The 23534-nt window shown below is 53.7% G+C and overlaps 1 protein-coding gene across 14 annotated transcripts; it reads right to left on the reverse strand.

Annotated features, from left to right (window-relative positions):
* Window positions 1-1167: 1167 nt before the first annotated feature.
* Window positions 1168-23343, reverse strand: TYK2 (tyrosine kinase 2). Of its 14 annotated transcripts, none has more exons than XM_033401062.2 (26): window positions 23250-23315; window positions 21997-22114; window positions 21790-21854; window positions 21216-21431; window positions 18128-18251; window positions 17863-18010; window positions 17380-17543; window positions 14112-14478; window positions 13314-13523; window positions 13036-13193; window positions 10409-10517; window positions 10125-10314; window positions 9934-10037; window positions 9656-9838; window positions 9480-9567; window positions 8426-8553; window positions 7402-7537; window positions 7165-7319; window positions 6294-6444; window positions 5725-5831; window positions 5301-5493; window positions 4807-4925; window positions 4263-4435; window positions 3925-4042; window positions 2836-2946; window positions 1168-2752 (listed from the first exon to the last, which is right to left on the reverse strand). In XM_033401062.2, exons 4-26 carry the CDS (start codon window positions 21409-21411, stop codon window positions 2618-2620), a joined length of 3567 nt encoding a protein of 1188 aa, XP_033256953.1. In that variant the 5' UTR covers window positions 21412-21431; window positions 21790-21854; window positions 21997-22114; window positions 23250-23315; the 3' UTR covers window positions 1168-2617. The 14 variants fall into 14 exon arrangements, with proteins under 14 accessions (XP_033256953.1, XP_033256951.1, XP_033256954.1 ...); XM_033401060.2 differs by having other exon boundaries at window positions 23122-23256; XM_033401063.2 differs by lacking the exon at window positions 23250-23315 and adding an exon at window positions 23166-23183.
* Between the last annotated feature and the right edge of the window lie 191 nt (window positions 23344-23534).

The following is a 23534-nucleotide window of genomic DNA, read 5'->3' on the forward strand; positions in this document are numbered from 1 at the left end:
AAATCTCCATGTAACTGGGTATGACAAAAGAAAAAAGAAAACGAATAAAACAGAGAGAACAAGGTCCTACTGCATAGCACAGGGAACTACATTCAACATCCTGTGATAAACCATAACGGAAAATAATTTTTTAAAAATATTTATTTATTTATTTAGTTGCACTGGGTCTCAGTTGCAGCAGGAGGGCTCCTTAGTTGCGGCTCGCTGGCTCCTTAGTTGTGTCATGCAAACTCTCAGTTGTGGCATGCGGGTGGGATCTAGTTCCCCAAACAGGGATCGAACCTGGGCCCCCTGCACTGGGAGCGTGGAGTCTTAACCACTGTGCCACCAGGGAAGTCCCGGAAAATAATTTTTTATAAAAAAGAATGCAAAAAGAAAAAGTATCTGCCTAAGAACAAGCCAAGATAATTTTGAGAAAAGAATGAGGAGAGACTTGCCCTATCACCTATCAAAATATATTCTAGTGGCAATGACTTTCCAAATTACCAGGTTAGATCGTGCAGCTTTTCCCATTGGGAATTTGTCCTACAGATACCCTTGAATGTGGGTGAAACCATGTGCACACATGCTTACTCACTGCAACAGCCCAGGGTATGGCAAAGGATTAGAAATGATTACATGAACAAATGCCGATGACATTTGAATGATGAGCTACAACACAACCATAAAATAGAAAGAGAAAACACTGTTTGCCTCCAAGGCCTATTATGTGGGGAAAAAATAGAAAAGATACAGGCTAGAGCTCTATATAGCAGCACACACTTATTCTTGCAAAAGATGGGGAAATGTAACATGTGCACAGATTTCCTTGTATCTGGATAAAATGTCTCTGGAAGCCAAAAGAGGAAACCAGATAACATTAGTTGTCTCCCGGGGAGGTGACAGTGGTGGCTGATGGACAGAGGAGGGAAACATTTCACTGCCTATGGCAATATCAAAAAAAAAAAAAAAAAAAAGGAAGATTTACAATTATAATGAATATTTAATTTTAAAAACTGTTATAAAAAGCAAATATCACTAAAATAGTGTGAAACTGACCAGTCAGGAGGGCTGCAATGCACAGGGTCTTAGGAAGTCCCATGGGAAAGAAATCTAACTGCCTTTCACAATGTGGCAGACCCATCTCAAGTATACCTGTTAAGCAGAAACACATTGGCAAACACCAGATTAACAATAATATCAAATGTTTATTGAGCAGTTGTTTGCATATCTCTCTGCTAAGCATTTGACAGATACGACCTCATTAGCTCTTTTTTTAAAAAAATTATTTATTTGTTTTTATTTTTGGCTGTGTTGGGTCTTCGTTGCTGTGCGCGGGCTTTCTCTAGTTGCAGCGAGCGGGGGCTACTCTTTGTTGCAATGCGTGGCCTTCTCATTGTCGTGGCTTCTCTTGTTGCAGAGCACGGGCTCTAGGTGCGCAGGCTTCAGTAGTTGTGGCACACAGGCTCTAGAGCGCAGGCTCAGTAGTTGTGATGCATGGGCTTAGTTGCTCTGCAGCATGTGTGATCTTCCCGGGCCAGGGATCAAACCCGTGTCCCCTGCATTGGCACGCAGATTCTTAACCACTGCACCACCAGGGAAGCCCTCATTAGCTCTTGACACTAGTCCTACAAGGCAGCAAGCATGACCATCCCAAGTTCTTAGTTGAAAGCTAAGGCCCAGAGAGGGGAAGCCACTTGCCTGAGGTCACACAGCGAGAAAAAGGTGAAACTGGCAATCTTATTTACATGGCATGTGGTCCTCCAGGTCCTCTGTTGATATATTTAACATACATCTTGAGGGCCTTCTGTGTTCCAGGCATTGGTCTAATTGCTGGCCGGTGATTTAGAGGTGAGCAAAGGTTCAATAGTTGAATCTGACTTCTTCTGCAATGAGTGTCTTGCTCTAGCTGCAGTCCCCAGGAGAGTGGACACTTGCTGAAGAAGGGCCCAAGGACCATGCCTCTAGCAGAGGAAATACGAGTTTTTAACCAGTTAGGGGAGATAGTGGGCTCCAAGGGCAGGAGCTGGGGGAAGATAAAAAGATCAGATTCAAGGGCCTGGTTAGCTCCTTGCTTGTCCTGGATCCCTCAGGAGCCTGTGTCAGGCTCATGATCTTGGAAGGTTCTATGGTTTGAACGTTTCTGTCCCTTCAAAATCACTATGTTGAAATCCTAACACCCAACGTGATGGTATTAGGAGGTGCATAGGTCATGAGGGTGGAGCCCTCATGAATGTGATTAGTGCCCTTATAAAAGAGGCTCCAGAAAGATGCCTTGCCCCCTTGGACCTTGTGGGGACATAGTAAGAAGGCATAGGCTATCAACCAGTAAGAGGGCTTTTGCCAAAATTCAACCATGCTGGTGCCTTGATCTTGACTTCCCAGCCTCCAGAACTGTGACAAATAAATTTCTGTTGTTTATAAGCCACCCAGTCTGTGGCGTTTTGTTATAGCAGCCCAAACGGACTAAGACAAGGAAAGTCAGTTCAGAGGGGTGGGGCATCCAGACAGGAGTAAGGCACAGGGAGTCAGTGAGGCTGACCACCCCCTCTTGGGCTCCTCTTAGGGTGGGAAGCAGGAGGCCCTCTCTGTGGGTACCGTCTGCTCCAATCCCCCCAAGCAGAGCTGCTGGCGGGCTTCAGCAGACACTGAACACTGAGGCTGCCTGGCCTTGGTATTTCTCGTGGACCGTTTTGAGGATGGGTATGAGGTTCTGGAAGGTCGGGCGGAATGAGGCCTCTGCTTTCCAGCAGTTCTTCATGAGGCAATAGATCTGGGGAAGGAAAAACTGAGGCTGTGATCTCTGCTCTCTCCCTGGTCCGATGGTGGGGGCAGGGGGAAAAGGGAGGGTCTCACCTCACAGGGACATTTCTCTGGCTGTGGCAGCCTCTCCCCTCGTTCCAGCAGCTCAGTGAGCCTCAGCACTGTCATCTGCCCCTGGGTGAGGCCTATGAGCTCGATGAATTTCTACAGAAGAAACAGGACAAGCTCTTTTTAAGAGGCGGGGCTGCCTAGATAGAGGTCAAGAGTCTGAAGCCGGACGGCAGGAGTTCTAATGCCATCTCTACCACTTCTCAGCTGCATAACATTGGTCTTATGACTTCGCCTCTCTGGGCCTCAGTTGTCTCATCTGTAAAATGGGTGATAACATCTACCACCTGGGGTAATTGTGAAACTTAGATAAACTAATATTCATAGAGTAAGTCTGAATTAGGTGCTTGCTATTATTATTAAGCCTCAGCAAGTTGTTTTTGCCTGTTCAGAAAATTTTTTTAATTTTTTTAAAATTTTTTTAATTTTTTAAAAAAATTTTCCTATAAAGGCACTCTGATTGGCTTTGGGAATAAACCCTTAACATACTCTAGGCTCCTCCCCTCAGCCAAGGACTACACAGTGAGTGGCTCCCTGGAGGGCACGTGAGTCAAGCTGGGCCAATCAGAGAGTCCTGAATTATGCTGGAAAGAGAAAGACCCTCCTCCCCTCAGCTGGGTCCACTGTTGCCACAACAAAGGGAAGGCTTGCTTAAGAAATGCTACCAGTGGTTAAGACTCGGTGCTTCCACTGCAGGAGGCACAGGTTTGATCCCTGATCGGGGAACTAAGATCCCACATGCCGCGTGGCACGGCAAAAAAACCAAAATGCTACCATGGAAATCAGCAGAGCTGAGAGATGGAGAAAATGGGATTCCTGATGGCATTTGAAGGTCTAGATCAAGCCATGTTCCCACTGTCCCCTTGGGGTTTGCAAATGGCAGAATAAGCCGTTCCTATCTGAGTGGGTTTCGGTCACAATCCAAGCCCTCTGCAGTGTAACTGGCCCACTTTACAGAATGCGACTGTGAGGCTCAGGTAGGTTAAGTCCTTGCTAGGGTGGGGGAGCTGGGAACTGAATGCATGCCTCGCTAACTCCTCTAGGATGAGGTCGGGGTGCGGGCCTGGCTCTCACCGAGGGGGGGCTCTGGGTGGAGTCACAGTAGGTCAGCAGCTCATACATGGTGACCCCAAAGGACCAGACGTCAGACGCATAGTAGAACTTACACTCCTTCAGGCACTCCGGGGCATACCTGGGGAGAGAGGGCACTCAGGCCTTGGGCCAGACCGAGCTGGAGTCCTTACCTGAGGCTTAGGAGCCCTGTGGTCCCAGTTAGGGCCCCACCCTTAAGAGGGGGGGCAGTGTCACTTGACCCAGGCCCTGTCGTCTGAGACCCCGGAATCCATCTCCTCCACCCTGTCTGCTCCAGGTGACCCTGGCACCCCTCCCTCCGGCTGGGTCCTGCTGGTTACCAGAACACGGGACTGTCCCCATCCTCGCGCACACAGTAGTACTCATGGCCTTCGGGCACGGCCTTGGCGAGACCGAAGTCCCCAATCTTGACCAGCCTGTTGTTGTCCAGCAGCACGTTGCGTGCGGCCAGGTCTCGGTGCACGTAGTGCTGCGCGTGCAGGTAGGCCATACCCTGGGGGTGGGGCAAGTCAGGATCAGCGCGGGGGCAGGACCGGGCCTGAGAAGCAGTGACCAGGATGGCTGGGGACAGTCAAGTTGGCGGGGACCAGGCGCGAGAACGGGCAGGATGGCAGCTGGGGCCAGAGAGAAAAGGAGCAGAGCCAGAGAGCAGAGGTGGAGCCACATGGGGGGCTCCCCCGGGGCAGGGGGCAGGAGAATTGGGAGGGGGGTGGGGGCCTGGGCCAGTGGGGGTGTGGCCAGGTGATCTGCTGAATGGACAAGGATGGAGGAGAGCAGGCCCAGCGGGGTTGGCGGGGGAGATAGGGAGCTCAGGCCAAGCCAAAGAAGGGGGCAGGTTCTGGGAGCAGGGGCAGGCAGGCCCACCTCGCAGATCTGCTGGGAGAAGAGCAGCAGCTGGGCCAGCCCGACATTGTGCCGAGGCAAGTAGTCTCGGAGGCTGCCCAGGGGCACGTACTCCATGACCAGCTGTACCGACTTCTCGCCTGACACCGGAGAGGAGCGGCCCATAAGGGTGGTAGAGACCTGGACCACAGGCTGCCCACCCTGCACCCCCTATCCCAAGGTGGGGAGGGAAAACCAAGATCCATCCACACTAGGACCAGTCCTCAGGTGGGGCGGACCCATCCTGAACCCGTCCACAGGCAAGGGAGCTGACGGTGGCTCCCACCCATCCTGGCCCCAGCAGAGCACCTAAGGATGGAAAGGAGGCAGCCGGGCCTCGCCCACCTTGGTGTCTGCAAACTGCATCTTCCAGCCTGGGGCTGAGAGGCTCTAATTGGCCAGGTCCTGCTGGCCCCGCCCACCAAGCCACACCCAAGCCATAGCCCCGCCCTGTTACATCTCTAGGCCCCGCCCACCTTGGTCCTCGCAGCAGCCCTTGTACTTGACAATGTGCTGGTGGTAGAGTGTGCGCAAGATTTCGATCTCTCGCCTCCAGCCTGTACGGAGCTGGGGACCGCAGCCTGCCTTGAGGGCCTTCACGGCCACCATCTCACCAGTGCCGTCATTGGTTGGATCGTAGCAGTACAGGCTGACCTTTCCGAAGTGACCCTGGCCGGAGCGTGCAGGAGCGTCAGCCCCACCCCCAGCTCCCCAGGCCCCACCTCCAGGCAGGTTTGTTTGGAAAATCCAAGGCCCCACCTACTCCATGTGGATGGGTCCCCTTGGGGCTGAGGCCTCCCTTTCAATTCCCCGGGGCCTCCCTTGAAGCTGAGAGTCTCTAAGGCCAGGGCCTTGGAGCAGCCCATGCCCCGCCGCCGGTCCTCCAGGCCTCGCCCTTACCTCACCCAGATCCCTGATCTTTTTCAAATAGCGCTTGTGGAAAACCGTAGGATCTGACGCCGGTGAGTCCGGGTTCACAGACAAGACATCAACGAGATCTGGAAGAGCTACAGTGGGTGAGTCTGGAACACAGCCCTTTCTCCAAAAGGGTCCACACTTGGGGACACAGAAAGCCAGCTACTGCTATCCCCAGCATCCGATCCCAGAGATAAGCAAACTGTTTTTTTTTTTTTTTTGCAAGGGCTGGAAAATTCCTCCTATTGTCCAAAACACAGAGCTGGCTGCACCATAACCAACGCCTGGGATGTTCTGAGATTGGGTAAAGGGCACAAACTTTTCATTAATAACCAAAAAATTTGCCAGGGTCTAATTCATCCAAAGAAGCCGTGGCTCTCCCCAAGCAAAACATAAAGGAGAGCTTGGGGCTTCCCCTCCCCCTTACTTAAGTGAATTAGAAACCGGCACACACCCTAAGCCACTGTACAGAGACTTGGGTGCACCATGCCTGAGTCAGCAGGGATCCCAGCCCCTCCCCCCCTCCAGGGTCCCCGCCCTGGAGTGATGCTCACTTTGGGGCTGCAGCTGAGTGAGGTCACGCAGGATGGTGCGGAAGGATGGCCGCTGGGCTGGCTCATAGGTCAGGCACTGGCTGGTGAGTATGGCCAGCTCTGGGCACGAGGGCTCAGGCAGCTTCTGCTGCTTCTGGTAGAAGCGCTCTTTCTGTTGGAGAGAGGACCGGAAGGAGTCAGTGTACACCCTCAGTCCCCTTCCCCAAGAGGCAGAGTCAAGTCCCCAGAGCAGGGCTAGACCAGCCAGGTCCTCGTTCTTGTCATTCCCATTTTACAGATGAGGCCCCTGAGCCTCGGCAACGGGATGCAGACTTGCCCACCACCGCAGAGTCAGGACTGGAACCCAAGGAGAGCAGGCTGTGCTGTGCTGGAGCATCTCACACTTGGCCCTTCCTGCCCTGCCTTCCACCTACCTCTGCTCCCAGAACGCTTTTGCATACTGCAGCTCCCTGAATGCCCCAAAGCCTCCCGGCCTTTGCATAGGCTGTGTCCACCACCTAGGCTGCTCTTCCTAGCCTGGGACACTGATATTTCTGCACTTAGATTAAAACCTCCTCTGGGAAGCCCTGCCCCATCCCTCAGCTGGGTCAGGGGCATCCTCTGGGTCCCCTTCCTCCCGACAGCCTGTGCCTCCCCCTTGATGCCCTGGTCACTCTGCCTAAAGCATGTGATCTATTTGCTTTGTGCCATAACGACCTTATGAGGTTGGGACTGCAGTTCACTGCAACTGACAGATGACCTGATGGAGCCCCAGAGAGATGAGGCTGCACAGCCAGAGGGGAGGCAGCTCTGGACCCTGAATGTACCCTCTGGACTCCTTGGCGGTGCCAGCCCTCTTTGTGCGAAGGGCCCAGGGGTCCCCTGGACATACCTCGGAGGGGCTGCGGCCCTGCAGGGGGGCCTCCCCATCGAAGCAGATCTCCAGGAGGGTGGCACCAAAGCCCCACTTGTCGGCTGCAGTGCTTAGGCTGTTGGCTCCACCGGACAGGCACTCAGGGGCTGTCCAGGGGATCCGCTCCACCCGTTCTGGGGGCCAGAGTCAGAGGTCAGCAAGGTAAAAGGAGTGGGGGAAGCCCGCCCCTGTGCCCAGCCCTGCCTGCGTCCTCACCCTCCCTGGAGAGGACGCTCAGGCCCACACCGGGGTCACTCAGCTTGATGAAGGGGCTGGTGCCCTCCGCCAGCCCCAGCCGTGCCAGGAGGATGTTCCGGCCACACACGTTGCTGTGAACCAGGCTCTTGTCTTCCTGGGGTAGGGGGGAAAGGGGGCGTGGCCACTGGGGGCTGTAGACCCCACCCCTACCCCATCCCACATGGTCCCCCCAGGGACAGCCCAAGTGAAAAAGACAATCATGGTCGTTATGGAGATGCCAGTCCATTGTCATAGTGACAAGGCAGCACTGGGTCTCCAGTGGGTCCTTCCTGTTTTCCCAGTGCTGGTGGCCAAGGCTCTCAGCCAGGGACAAAAGGCCAGAGGACCCTACTGTGGTCCTCAAACCCATGGCAGACATGCTCCTTCCCCAGGGCCTTTGCACTGGCTGTCCCCTCTGCCTGGAATGCACTTCTCCCAGATACACTCACAACTACCCACCTCTCCCCTCACCCCATGTCACCTCCAGGTCACCTTAGTGAGGCCTTCCCCAACCCACCTGTTTAAGACATCACCCCTTCCCCAAACTGTATCAAATCCTCCTCTCCACCTCTGCTTTTTTGCCCACAGTTCTCGCTACTTTCTGGCGTACTATGTAATGTAATGTACGAATTATTATTTCTCGCTTGTCCCTCCCAACTAAAATGCCAGCTCCCCAAGGACAGAAACTTCTGTCTGTTTTGTTCTCTGTTGGGTCCCCAGGGCCTAGGACAGAGCCCGGCACACAGGGGGTGTTCTGGAAACTGGGGTGACTGGACCGGGAAGGGCTGGGGAACAAACGGCAAGAGTGACAGAGGCGACTGCCACAGGGCCTTGGACACCAAGTGGAGGAGGTGGGGAGAGATGGGAGCCACAGGGGTGCGTGAGCAGAGGAGGTTCATGGGAAGATCCAGTGCATGGATGGGTGCGTTCAGGCCTCCATACGCAACGTGGGAGCTGCCCTGGCCCTCCCCACCTGCGCAGGCCCCGCCCACAGACCACGCACCAGGTAGCTGAGGGCGCTGGCCAGCTGCTGGGCCACTGTGAGCTTCCAGGCCAGGGGCACGCGGCCCCTCTCCCGCCGCAGCCACACGTCCAGGGGCCCGTGCTCCACGTACTCCGTCACCATGATATCTGCAAAGGCCCAGCCACTGCAGGTGCTGCCCACCAGCTTACCCTCCAGGGCGCCAGGGGGCAGGACGGGGGGTGGGGGGGCGGCACTGGGATTGTAGGTGGGGAAGGTGTCGGGCAAGGGTGTGGGGGGAGGCTCGGGAGCGACTCTGGGGAGAGGAGGAATGCAGTACCGAGGGCCGGCGGAGGTGGGTGTAGGGTGAGGCCGAGCTGAATGCTGGCATTTGGGTCCAGGGTGGGGCTGGGGTAGAGAGGAGGCTGCGAGTGAGTGACAAAGGTCAGGACGGGACTGGGGAACCGGGGGGAGGGTGCAGACCAGTGGAGGAAGTGGAGCTGGAGGTTGGGATCCCACAGGGCTGGGGGTGCCTGTGCAGTGAGAGGTGCGCAGGCTTGGCACGTAGGCCAGCGTTGCGGGGAAAGCAGGAGAGACGGACATGTGGTGCTGTGGTCGGCGGGTCTGGGGGCGGCCATGGGCACCCTGTACAAGGAGGTGCGCACAGAGTAGCAGGAGAGCGGGGGGAGAAGCAGGGGCTGAGGTCTGGGAGGATCGGGGTGGCCAACAAGGCTGGGGTCTGCATGCTGTCACGGTATCGAGGGGGTCAGAGGATACACAGGGGCTGGATTGTAGAGGTGTTTGGGTGGTAGATGGAGCAAGGGATGCAGTCTGGAGTCGGGGTGCAGGTAGACGGTTGGGGCGTAGCCAGGGATCAGGGAGCTGCTAAGGGTCATGGTGTGGACAGGGTTTAGGCTGGAGATGAGAGTTGATGGGCACAGGCTGGGGTACGTTCAGGGGTGGGGTGTAGGTCAAAGGTCAGTGTGCAGTCAGGGATAAGGATGCAGGTCAAGAGTGTAAGTGGGGTCGGGCTGTAAATGGGGCAGAGTGGGGTGGGGTGTGTGTGTATGTCGGGGGTGGGGCAGGGCCCACTCACTCTCGGAGCCGTGCACGTAGATGCCGTGCACGAAGACCAGGTGCACGTGGGAGACCTGGCTCATGAGGCTGGCTGTCTCGTAGAAGGCCTGTGGGGACGGGGCAGGTCAGGGGGCTGCAGGCCCTGACCCTGACCCTCTTCACCCTGCCCCCCATCCCCCGGCCACGCTCACTCACCAGGGCGATGTCATGGTGACTGGGATCCAGCACCTTGAGTACCACTCGCAGCTCCTGTTCACAGCCCGCCCCAGGCATGGGGGGGTCCTCGCCATCCACCTTGTCCTCTTCAGGGCCTCCGCCCCCCACTCGCAAGAGGCCCTCATACACATTGGTCCTCGTGCCCTGGCCCAAGTGGGACAGCTGGGGGGACATGGTGTGGAAGATCTCCATGACAACGGCTCCAGGCTGCCTCCCTGGTGCCCCGCGCCCGCAGGGGCCACCCCCGCGCCACGCACCTGGGTGATGTCTTCCTGGTGGATCTGGTGGAAGCTGAGATGGCTGAGGTTGAGTGGCCTGCTGCTGGCCCGAGGTCCCCGCGTGACGATGAGGTTGGAGATCTCTGGGGATGGAAGCAGTCCCTGAAAGTCGGCAGGGAGGGAAGAGGCCCCCCCCCAACCCGAGCCCCGTGGCACCCCCATCTTGGTACCTCCTGGCCGTGGCAGGCAGCAGTGGCGCAGGGAAAAGCAGTCGTTGCCGGCCCGCAGGGAGCAGCCCTGCAGGGCAACCCGCAGCTCGCGCACGCTGGGGAAGGACCGGTCCCAGCCCTCCAGCGCGACAGTCCCAGCCTGCAACTCGATGGGGAACTTCCGTAGGTGCAAGCCCTTCACGCCGGGTGCCTGGAGCAGGTGGCAGCAGGGGTGAGGGCGGTGAGCAGGGGTCCAGGCAGGGAGCACGCCCAGCCCCAGCCCAGGACCCCCGCCCCAGGCCCACCTGGTCACGCTGGGCCACCGTGAGGATAAGGCGGTGGAGGTGGCTGGTGCTCCAGTGGATGAGGTAAAGGCCGTCCTCGGGCTGCAGCCTGGCCAGCACAAATGGCTCCCTGGGCGGGTGGGGGCACAAAGGGGCACCATCAGGGCACCTGGGAGCACTGCTGGACCCACACCTGGCAACAAGGACTCACAAAACCTGCCCAGCAGGGCACACTCCAGCTGGGATAAATGTCAGACACGGCTTATGTGGTGACACTGTGTCTGAACACACACACGCAGGTAACCCTGTCCCATGCATGAAAACTCACACACAGACACAGGTACCGGAACAGGCACATGCTCGTGCGTAACAACTGTGGACACCGTGGCCGACAAGATCACACACACACACACACATACACACACGGGAAACAGCCATCAGATGCCAGATGGGCACACACCCAGCCATAGACACTGCCACTCCCAGGGTGACGCACAATGCAGTCTGTCACACACCGAAAGGAAAAGATCACAGACAGAGGACTTCCCTGGCAGTCCAGTGGTTAAGACGACGCTTCCACTGCAGGGGGCGCAGGTTCAATCCCTGGTTGGGGAACTAAGATCCCGCATGCCGCACAGTGCGGCCGGAAAAAAAAAAGAAAAAAAAAGTATGAAAGATCGCAGACACAGCCGCTGTGTAACATAACAGCACAGGGGCACTGGCATCCCAGACCCAGAGGGGACAACTGTCATAAGCACAAACAGGTACTACAAGGTGACACAGCCACACAGACTCTGACAGTTACGTATGTGGTACCAGAGACTGAATGTCTGTGTCCCCCCAAAATTCCTATGTTGAAGCCCTAACCCCCGACCAAGGCGATGGCCTTAGGAGGTGGGTCTTGGGGAGGTGATTAAGTCATGAGGGTGGAGCCGTCACGAATAGGATTAGTGACTTATAAAATGGACCCCAGGGACTCCCCTGGTGGCACAGTGGTTAAGAATCCGCCTGCCAAAAAAAAAAAAGAATCCGCCTGCCAATGTAGGGGACACGGGTTCGAGCCCTGATCCAGGAAGATCCCACATGCCGTGGAACAACGAAGCCCGCGTGGTACAACTACTGAGCCTGCGCTCTACAGCCTGTGAGCCACAACTACTAAAGCCTGAGCGCCACAACTACTGAAGCCCGTGTGCCTAGAGCCCACGCTCCGCAACAAGAGAAGCCACCACAGTGAAAAGCCAGCGCACCGCAATGAAGACCCAACGCAGCCAAAAATTAAGTAAATATATTAATTTAAATAAATAAATACAAAAATAAAATGGACCCCAGAGATCTTGCTCACCCCTTCCACCATATGAGGACACAGCCAGAAGACTGAACTTTGGTTATGTAACAGGAGGTGGGGCTCTCACCAGACACTGGATCTGCCAGCACCTTGAATTTGGACTTCTAGCCTGCAGAACTGTGAGAAATAAGCATCTGTGGTTTCTAAGCCACCCAGTCATTGGCATTCTGTTACAGCAGCACGAATGGACTAAGACACACGCTGACATGGCCCATAGGCCACATGGCCCATGTGGCCCGTACAGCCACAGCCCTTGAGAGGTGAAACGACCACTTCACCCTCCTCTGGTGTAGAGACAGGCTTGGAAGGGTGAGACCTCTTAGACTGACCCAGGGGCCAGTCCAAGTGTCACAGATAGGACAGGAGATACCCAGGCACAGGGCCAATGACCAGATGAGCTGATAGTCACAGACCCCAACCCGGCAGCATACAGGATGGCCACACACACCTGATGACCACATAAGCCCTGACACTTCACATTCTCAGCCCCACACGTCCAAGCAGGAATGCTCAGACAGTGATCCACAAGTACCAGGACAGACACATGCCTGCAGGGGTGTAAACACCCACACGTATATCTGAACAGCCACCAGCGTTTGGACAACGCATAGCCCAGCAAAACTCACCCGTCCTGTCACGTGCAAAAACACACACTGACAATTTAAAATGCAGTTGGAGGACTTCCCTGGTGGTCCAGTGGTTAAGACTCCGCGATTCCACTGCAGGGGGCATGGGTTCCATCCCTGGCCGGGGAACTAAGATCCCGCGTGCCCCGTGGCGCGGCCAAACCAACAACAACAAAACCAAACAAGACGCACTCCCCAGAGTAGTGACACAGCTGCGTGCCAAATGGGCTGTTAAACATTCAGACATGTGTGGTGACAGTCCCCAACCCAGGCACTCTCAGCGTGACACACCGTCCATGCCGTGACAGGTGCCCGTTCTCCCCCCATAACCCCTGGGTGCACACATGCACCCACGTGAGCACCCACCAACGTGAACGCATGCACAATGCTGTATGAGCAAATCCTTGCACGTGTACACGCATGCACAGACACGCGTGTGCACACTAGACACGAATGCTCCCACACACGTGCATGCACACTCACGTGCACACACAGGCACACACACACTGAGACATGGATGCTTGCACACACATGTGCACTCATATACATGGGTGAACACACAGGCCTTCACACCCTAAGACACACATGCACACACCTCATTCAAACCCCACAGTCCCTAGAGCTCATGCCCAGTTCAGTCACCACCACGCAGCCCGCCCGCCCTTCCCGGCACTCACAGCAGGGGTCCGTGGATACCGTCCTGGATACTCATCACCAGACGCGGAGGCGCCACCTCATGGCATAGGTAGTGGCTCGAGTCGGCCGTCAGGCGGAAGTAGCCATCCACCAGTGACACCAAGGACAGGGCCGCAGCCCGGGAAGGCAGGCTCAACTCCTGCAGGCGAGGGGGCGGTGGTGGGGAGGACAACATCAGGTAGATGTCACAGGCCAGAGGCTCCCACCGTCCCCCAACCCTCCCCCCACGGCCAGCCCGGCCCCCCGTCCCGGGCCCCACCAGGCACTTGTTGTCCTGACAGTGAATGCTGACGCGGCGTTCTTTCAGCACCACGTGGGTGATGTCCTGGAAGTCGCAGAAGTAGGCCCATGGGGCCTCCTGAGGTCTGTGCACTGGCTGGTTGCCCACCTCCTGGGCCTTGGCTTTCTTCCCAGATGGGCCAGCATGGGGCATCCTTCTGCCGCCACCACCACCACCATCACTGGGAGTCTGGAAACCAGCACGTGGGGCAGGTGAATGGAGCAGGGCAGTGCCTGTTTAGTCCCACTGCACTTTTCCCCGGGGGAGAGGCGGGAGCTGGAGGGACCAGGCAACCCCCCCATCAACCCCAGTGTCACAGGCTGGACAGGAGACCCACCCAGAGAGATACACATGCCAGAAACTGGAACTTCGGGGAGAGTAGAATGGAGGTTCCTCACCCTCTCGGCCCCAGATGCCAGACCCCAGAAATCAGGTCCCCAGGGGGGCAGGCAGACAGAGGACACTCCCCAAGAAACAGACCCCCAGGGACTTCTCTGGTGGTCCAGTGGTTAAGACTCCACTCTTCCAATGCAAGGGGCACGGGTTCGATCCCTGCTCGGGGAACTAAGATCCCACATGCCATGCCGCGTGACCAAAAAAAACAGAACAAAAAACCAAAACAAAACAAAACAAAAGGAACAGACTCCCAGGCACAGACTGACACACCCCAGAGGCACATGGGGGATAACCACCTTCGCAGGCCAAGGCCAAGGCTGAGCAAGGGTATGCCACCCCCAGCTGCCCTGGACTGCTAGATGGAAGAGGCGCCCCACTCACCTCTGCCTGTACCAGCCGCCACTGGATGCCGTCGGTGCCCGACACCAGCACCTCGTGGGTGGGGGGTCCTGCGGCAGACTCAGGCCCGGGGTCGGGAGGGGCCTGTCCGCCATCCCGGATGTAGCAGGGCTCCCCCTCAGCCTGGGTAAGTAGCTCCAAGTGGCACACGGGCACGCGCTCTGTGCCGAAGCGGGGCGCCAGCCGCTCGAGTGTGGCCAGGTACTTCACCATGACAACCTGCTGGGAGAGGCAGCCCGGCTGGAAGGCCCGCAGGAACTTGCGGAAGATGCTCCACAGGCGTAGCCGCGTCAGAGCATTGTGCTGCCGGATCTGCCACCGGAAGGAGCGTGGGATGCAGTCCTTGAAGCTGTGGGGACGACCAGGAGGGGCCAGTCAGGGGCGGGATTGCAGGCCTAGCTGGGTGACGTGGGGCAAGTGGCTTCATCTCTCTGAACCTCAGCTGCCTCGTCTAGAAAACAGACAGGCTGCAACCTACATGGCCATCAACAGATGAATGGATAAAGATGTGGTACTTATATACAATGGAATACTACTCAACCATTAAAAAGAATGAAATAATGCCATCTGCAGCAACATGGATGCAACTAGAGATTGTCATACTGAGTGAAGTAAGTCAGAAGGAAAAAGACAAATACCATATGATATCACTTATATGTGGAATCTAAAATATGACACAATGAACCTATCTACAAAACAGAAACAGAATCACAGACATAGAAAATAGACTCTAGTTGCCAAGGGGGAGGAGGTTGGGGGACAGATGGAGTGGGAAGCTGGGGTTAGCAGATGTAAGCTTTTATGCATAGAATGGATAAACAACAAGGTGCTACTGTATAGCACAGAGAACTATATTCAATATCCTATGATAAACCATAATGGAAAAGAGGATGAAAAAAACAAGAATGTATATATATGTATAACTGAATCACTTTGCTGTATAGCAGAAATTAACACAACATTGTAAATCAGCTATATTTCAATTTAAAAAATATTAGGGGGGGCTTCCCTGGTATTGCAGTGGTTAAGAATCCGCCTGCCAATGCAGGGGACACGGGTTCGAGCCCTGGTCCGGGAAGATCCCACATGCCTCGGAGCAACTAAGCCTTTGCGCCACAACTACTGAGTCTGTGCTCTAGAGCCCGCAAGCCACAACTACTGAGCCCATGCGCCACAAGTACTGAAGCGCACGCGCCTAGAGCCCGTGCTCTGCAACAAGAGAAGCCACCACAATGAGAAGCCCGCACACCTCACCAAAGAGTAGCCTCCGCTCGCCACAACTAGAGAAAGCCCGCACGCAGCAACGAAGACCCAGTGCGGCCAAAAATTTAAAACATAAAAATAAAAAATATTAAAACTGAAAAAAACCCCAAAACAATAAAAAAAAAAAACAGGCAGGCTGTCATGAAGGTGGACAGAGAATGCTATAAAGGGCCAGCACAGGGAGGCCAGGTGGTGTCTGGGCCCAGGGCCCAGGACTTTGGAGGAGACTATAGGTCAGAAATCCCAGCTCTTGGGCAACTTCCTTAAGCTCTAAAGGGCTCTGTCTTTTCATCTGTAAAATGGGATCAAACAGTGCCCACTTCTAGGGCTGATGAGAGAATCAGGACTATTGATTGGCATAAAATAAGGACTATGTGAGTGTTGGCTATTATTATTATTGGAGAAGTCGCTATTGTTTTGATCATTAATATGATTATCAATAGAAGGCACAGCTCTGGGAAGGCCCTCTGCTCTTCACAAAGCCATACCCTTCACCCCTTCTCCTGCCCTGCACTTGCGCACCAGCATAGCCCACTTAGATGAGATTTGAAGCCTCATCCTCCATGTCCCAAGCCACCTCTTCCAACCTTTGAATACAAAGATCCTAAAGGTCAAGGTTCTAGCTGCCTTCTGCCCCCACTTCCAAGCTTTCCAGGGCTCCCTAGAGCTCTCAGGGAAAAAGGTTCCCTGACTAGTGCCTGGCCGTCTCCTGCATTTGGGCAATCACATTCCGAGTTCAGCTCCCCTGGAAACTAGGCCTTTACCACCTCCTGCCTCTGGGCCTTTGTATATGCTGTTCCCTCTCCCTCGAATGCTTGGCCAAAGCAATCCACATCTGGATAAAGCCAACTCAACCTTCAGGTCTTAGCAGAAATCACCTCCCCCCAGGAGCATCCTCTGATCTCCAGGCTGGATAGGGTCCCTCTTCTGGGCTTCCCAGCATCCTGGGCTTCACTGTCACAGCCCTAGTCCTCCAGTGATAACACGACAGGGATTGAAAAATATGTGCTTTAAGAACTGCAAGCCCTGGGAAATTCCCTGGCGGTCCAGTGGTTACGACTCGGCGTGGGTTCAATCCCTGGTTGGGGAACTAAGATCCCATAAGCTGTGTGGCGTGGCCAAAAACGAACTGCAGGTCCTGAAAGACCCATTTCTCTTGCTGCCTCCTCCAGGCAGTGTGCCCTGATTGCCCCAGCCCTCACTGCAGTGGAGGCTAGCAGCTCTCCAGACTCCTGCCTCCTTTTTTCCCTTGAATTCTAGGGAGTCCTCCAAGCTCACCCTGCTTCCTCCACCACATATCAAGCATGGTACAGTCTTAGGGCCTTTGCACTGGCTGATCCCTCTGTGGAGAATTCTCTTCTCCCAAATACCCACCTGGCTCCCTCCTTCACTTCCTTTAGATTTTTGAATTTGAATGTCACCTTCTCAGTGAGGAATTCCCTGATGACCCAGGTTTTTTTTTTAATTTATTTATTTTTTATACAGCAGGTTCTTATGATGACCCAGTTTTAAATTGTACGCCCCCCATTCCCTGACACACCCCTTCTTCCTCTGTTCCTGCTTAATTTTTCCCCATTGCACTTATCATTGTCTAAAACGCTATACATTTTATTTTTGTATTTTGTTTATTGCCTGTCTCCTTCATCAGATGTGACCTCCAGGAGGGCAGGGATTTTTGTCTGTCCTATTGACTGTTGTGTCCAGAACACCCAAAACTAGTACCAGGGACTTCCCTGGCGGTCCAGTGGTTAGGACTCAGTGCTTTCACTGCCAGGGCCCTGGGTTCAATCCCTGGTCAGGGAACTAAGATCCTACAAGACGCTCAGCACGGCTGGAAGAAAAAAAAACTAGTACTAGCATACAGTAGGCACTCAATAAATGTTTGTTGAATGAATGAAGGCATGACAGTATGCAAGGTCTACCCTGGCCACCAGATGCCTGGGCATGTCCACCCACCTATGCAGTGTTCCCGCCTCATTCTCAATACCTGATCTTCTTGGCCACCTTCTCAAGGGGGACACCATGGCAGAGAGCGAGGTGGCAGAGGTGCAAAAAGGCCATGCCCAGGCTCTCGTTCTGAAAGTGGTGGATCTCCTCCTCGCTTGACAGCTCCCAGAGCGATGCCACATCATTTATGAACTCATGCTTGCCCTGGGGATGGGGAATCAGGCAGAAAGGGAGGCATGAGAACCTGTTCACTCCCCAGCTTCTGGTCACTTTGGGGAAGGGAAGGACCCCACATGTATGCCTCCTCTGCTCAACCCTATGCCTGTGGCAGACATCACTAATCAATCACAGCACTTACCCCTACAACCCTAAGAGTCTCAAAAACCCTTTGGTTCAGGCAGCCAAAGGATCCCAGATGGCATGAGTTGAAACCTACTAGCTACAGCAAATTGGGAGGGAAGTGAGGACTCCTCATTTGCAACCTCCCTCACAAACAGTCTCACCTCCCCAGCCCTGCTCACACCTGCTCAAAGAGGTACTCAAAGGAGGCAGGGTCCAGGAGTTGCACCCCCTGCTCGGCCTGTTCTGAGGAAGGCTCGGACCCTGGGGGACCGCAGCGGTACACAGCCGGCTCCTGGGGATGCATGCCATGCCAGTTCCGGAAATAAAACCTGCAGGAAGGGAGGGGGCGCAGCTGGGGTTTAGCACAGATTCAGACCAGGTCCAGGAAGGTAGGGACAGGGGAGGGAGGGGACAGAACGAAAGCCTTCCAAGGGGACTTCACCCACCTCATGCGGAAGTACAGCATCAGGCTCGAGTCTCTGGACATATCCAGGACGTGGTTTGGAGGCAGCCAGACCTGGGCCTGGACATCGAAGAGGGCAAAAAGATTGAAGCAGGGTGGAGTGATGCCTGGACAGGGGAGAAATGAGTCAGGAGTCAATGCCTGCTGCCGTTAGCCCTGTGGACCCCCAGACCCACTGTCTCCCTTCACAATCCCTCCCTGGGCCTCCTGCCTTGCCAACAGAGGACAATGCAATATGTAAACCAGCCTATGGCCTCACAGGAAAACTACATTTCCCAGCCTCCCTTGCAGCTAGGATGGAGACATTGGGCTGGTTTTTGGCCAGTGGGATGTGGGCATAAGGGAGTACATTTTTCCAGGCCTAGAAATAAACTTTCCTGCCATCTTCGCTGCCCCAGGGATGTTGGAAACCCCTTATGCCTAGTGGTGAAGCTATAAGATAGAGGGGAACCATCTGACCTGCATTAGATTTTAGGTAAATTTTCATTGTCTTAACCCAGTAGAATTGGGGGGGCTGCTTGTTACTACAGCAAAACCTATCATAGACTGACTAACACAGCTCTACAGACTGCTGGCACTTTGCCTGGTCTCTCTCTGAACTCCAGACCCAGAGAAATATCCAACTACCCCTTGGCTGTCTTCCTCTAGATATCTCGGGCCCCCTGAGATGTGCCTTGTTCCAAATAGATCTCATCTGAGGTCCCCAAACCTGCCCCCTCTCTGCCGGACTTCATCCTTGTCCTCAACTCGTCCCACCCCCTCCACATCAGATTGGTCACAAGTCCTGTACTTTCTGCATCCTCCATCTCTCTGGGATCTACCCACTTCCTTCAAATCCAAAACTCAGCCCTAGTTCAGCCTCCAAACTTACTGTCATTCCCCACACTGGCTGCCCAAGCATCTATTTTTTATACACATCACTTAAAAATTGTATCTAAAATAGTTCAGAATTATTTATTTATTTTTAATTAAAATTTTTTTTCTTTCTTTCTTTCTTTGTTTTGGCTGCGCCGGGTCTTAGTTGCGGCAATGAGGGATCTTTAGTTGTGGCATGCAGACTCCTTAGTTGCAGCATGCATGCAGGATCTAGTTCCCCGACCAGGGATCAAACCCAGGCCCCCTGCATTGGGAGCACAGAGTCTTACTCACTGGACCACCAGGGAAGTCCTTCAGAATAATTTATAATCACCTAAGTACCAGCCACGAGAAAAAGAATAAAACCTGGCAAGTACAACTGAAGCCCCCACCTACATCCACCTCCTCTCCCCTCCCACAAGGAGGTAACTATACTCCTGAACTAGAGTTTATCATTTTCATATTCTCTATCATCTTTGAATGTTATAAATTCAGATGCAGTATTATACCATAGGCGTTCTGCAATTTGCTTTTTCATGCTACGATAGGTTTTAAGCTTCACATGTGACATATGTAACTTTGGTTAAATTCCTTTTTCCTGGCTATATAGTATTCCAGTGTTCAACCATACTGAAACTGATTTGTGCATTCTCCTATACACAGACTTTGAGATGGTCTCCTATTTTCACTAAGATAAATGAAGCCACTCTGAACTTTCCCACGTACATCTCCTGGAACACATGAGCTGAGTGTCTGTAGAGTGCACATCTAGGAGTGGAACTGTGTGCCCTCAGGGGATGTACATTTCAACCATGTTAGACGATGCCAAATTGCTCTCCAAACTCATTGCATCCGGGAATTCCCTGGTGGTCCAGTGGTTAGTACTTGGTGCTTTCACTGCCGAGGGCCTGGATTCAATCCCTAGTCAGGGAACTAAGATTCCACAAGCCACATGGCACGGCCAAAAAAAAAAAAAAAAAGGAAAAGAAAAGAATCATTGCATCCAAGTGTACTGCCCCCCAAAGAAAGAGCATGCCTCCCTATGAGACAACTTCCTAAAGAACCAATCTGTTTCACTCTCTGGCTTAAAACTTCCATCGCTCCCCTTTGCCCCCTGAGAAAGCCCAACCCCCTCAGCACTGAATAACCATGACCTGGACCCAGACAATTATGCTCTGCTTTCAATTCCTACTTCCCTTCCAAATTCTTGAAAACTATGCTCCAGTTATTCTTAAGATCTTTTGCTTCCTCAAAAAGATCAGGTTCTCTGGGTCCTTGGCCAGGCATGTTTCACACCACCCAGAAAACCAGTACTTCTTTAAGAATCTGCCATTGATGGGAAAGTACAAGGTGTTATAGAAATCTACCAGAAGGCCCCCATCCAGTTGTGGGACAGGGGGTTTGAGAGGACGTCCTGGAGGAAAGGGCATGTAAGCAAAGTCCCCTTGGAGAGACCTTCTCCCCCTCCGGCAGGAGAAACTAACTTTCAAGCACGTGTGCTGCAGGCTCTCTCAACCATTCCATGCTTCACTACTGTTCCTGGGGAAAGCTTTAAGCCCTAAACTCCTCCCTCTGGGGTTTAAAACACTGTAAGATCTGAACCTGGCTGACTTCTGCCCCATAACCTCCTACTTTACTCCCGCCCTCGCCCGCCACAGTCTGCTCCCCCTACAGCAGCCAGAGATCATCTGTGACACTTGCGTCCAATTACGTTCCTTCTTCACTCACAGTCCTCTGTGGCTCCCACCTCACTTGGAGTAAAATCCAAAGTCCTCCCTGAGGCCCAAGAGGCCCTGTACAACCTGTGCCATCACCTGCTTGCCCTCACCTATTCCTGTCTCCCCTTCACTCACTCGGCTACAGCCACACCGGCCTCCTCACTGTTGCTGGCAAGTTCCCACCTCAGGGCCTTTGCACTTGCTGTTCCCACTGCCTGGCGCCATCTTCCCCAAGATATACCCGTGGCTCAGTCCCTTATCTCCCCAAGTTTTAAATCTTTTACCATGATCTCTGGCCTCCTATACAGTTTTCTTATTGATTGTGTTTCTTGTTGATCCCTATTAGAATATCAGCTCTACAAATGTAGTAACTGGGGGCTGGCACACACTAGGTGCTCACTCAATGTCCTCTGAATGAATGGGCAGACAATTGGATGGATGAGGCCCGGCGGCTGCCAGCACCTCCACCCCGCCATAGGGCTGATGCCCGGGACTCACCGACTTTGTGTGCAATGTGGAGGCAGACCTCCTCCGCAGTCAGTGTGGCCTCGCTGAAGGTGACCCAGGGCTCCCCGCCACCGGGGCCGGCCCAGTGCAGAAGAACCTTCAGGCCTCCTCTGGTGGCCATGGGCTGAGCTCCATCCCCATCGGGCTTTCTGCCCCTGGTGGTGGCCCCCCATTGGCACAGAGGCATGCTCTTGACAGCTGGCTTGCCTGGGAAGGAACAACATCCTGTCAGCCCCAGGCCTCAGCCTGGAGGCCCCTTTGAGCACCTCAACCTTCCAACCATCCAGACTGAGGCTTGGGGGGAAGATTCTGGACCCCTGCTTGCTGTGCAAACTTAGACACCCAATTCCCCTTCCTGAGCCCCAGTTTCCACAACCGTTTGATGGAGTTGGGGTATGTGTCCCCACCTACCAGATCAGTCATGAACAATAACACCACCAAACCCCTTTATTGGACAAATTCACCAATATAAAAATCTGCTCTGTCCAATAAATTTTTTTTTTTTAAATCTGCTCTGAACCCACCTTTCCAAAATAACCAGGAAGACAGGGGTGGCCAGACAGACCTGGGGGTGAATCCTGTATTGACTCAGATGAGTCACTTAGCCATGCTGGGCCTCGGTTTCCCCATCTGGAAAATGGAGATGCTGAGAGTGTTGCCATGAAGAGATGGTTGTGAAGTTTATACATTCTTTTTTTTTTTAACTTTTAAACTAGAGTTGTAAGTGAATTATGCACCACTGTCACCATATTACAGATAGGTAAGGACTTACTATTGCCATTTTGTTGTTTTCTCGTTGTTTTGTACATCCATTGTTCCTTGTTTCTTATCCTGCTGTCTTTCTTTGTGTTTGGATGTAATTACTATAAGATTTTTCCTTTGTGGTTACCCTAAGTTTAATGTTACAAGTTTAAGACATTTTATGAGCCTTACATAACATACCTCACACTTGTAACACCCTATTTTAAGCTAATAACAGCTTCACTTCAATAGGACTGGTAAACATTATACTTTTCATTCTCCTCCACCTCATATTTTGATTACTGCTGCTACACTTTACATGTTTTTTATATTGTGTAACTAAAACAGATTATTATATTATGGTTATTTTTTCTACATCCTTTTTTTTAAAAAAACTAGAGTTGTAGATCAATTAGGTTGTGATGTTTCAACACAATTCTGCATGTCACATGTTCAGTACCTTGATACAGGCATGAAAAAATAACAAACATGATAAAAACAAGAATGAAGTCATTATTGGTTTTATCATCATAATCCTTTTTCTCTTTCAAGCCGAGATTCCTGCATACCACATCTACCCCCACCAGCGACCCCAGTCCCTGCTGGCTCCCTGAGCGGAGAAGGGGCTGTGTTCAGCTCTTTCCCCAACAATCTGGAACTTTTCGAGAGCCAGGCCCAGGGCTCAGGCCTCCTGAGGCCTCCAGTATTTGCAGGGAGGGGCTGTCAGCGATTCGACCGATGTTACTGATTTAAGACAGTGATGGGGGAAAAGAGAAGGTTGTAATGGCACAATGTCGGAGTCGTCAAGAATCAACTCCTCTCTGAACCTGTTTCCTCATTTAGAAAATGGGCATAAAACAGTCTCTCTGTCAAAGGGTTGATGGGAGGATTCAGTGAGGTGAGACAGGGAAAGGGCTCCGCACCGGGCCTGGCGTGCAATAAGTGCTTGATAAATGTTCGCTATTATTATCTTATTAACGTTCGAGATAAGATCTTGGGGATGGGGTTTTGCAGGTGCCCATCTCCTCCCTCCTCGTCCCCATTGGGCCCAGACCCAGCTTTGAAGATGAGGTCTGGGTGAGGTCCGCAGCCCCCGCCCCCCAACAGAAATCTCCAAACCCTTCCGGCAGGGGCGGGAACCGCGACGTGTACCCACCGGGCATCAATCAGTCCCAAGGCAGTGTGGGGGCTTCTACCCACCTCCTGCAAAGGGCAGTCCCGCCGGCCGCATCCTTCTTGATGACCTCCCGGGCGCGCCCCCTCCCGCCCCCTCTCCAGACTCACCCTTTCCGGGGAACTCCGGCTCGAACCTAGGACCCCGCCCCGCCCAGCAGCCAGGGTCAGCCGCCGCTTGATCGCCGCTGGGACACCGCCTCCCATTGGCTGCCTGAAACGGGCACACTCATTGGCGGCCGCTCTGTTCCGCCCCCTCGCTGCTACGGCGGCGCTCCCATTGGTGCGGGCTTCATGCTTTGCTCAGCAGCGGGCGGGAGTGTGAGGTCTTGCCGGGGCAAGGCTGCTTCCATTACCCACGCGGGCGGTGGGCCTAAGTCAGGTTTCCGTACCTGA

Source organism: Orcinus orca, chromosome 3, assembly GCF_937001465.1.
Source record: "Orcinus orca chromosome 3, mOrcOrc1.1, whole genome shotgun sequence".
In the NCBI taxonomy this organism is placed as follows: Eukaryota; Metazoa; Chordata; class Mammalia; order Artiodactyla; family Delphinidae; genus Orcinus; species Orcinus orca.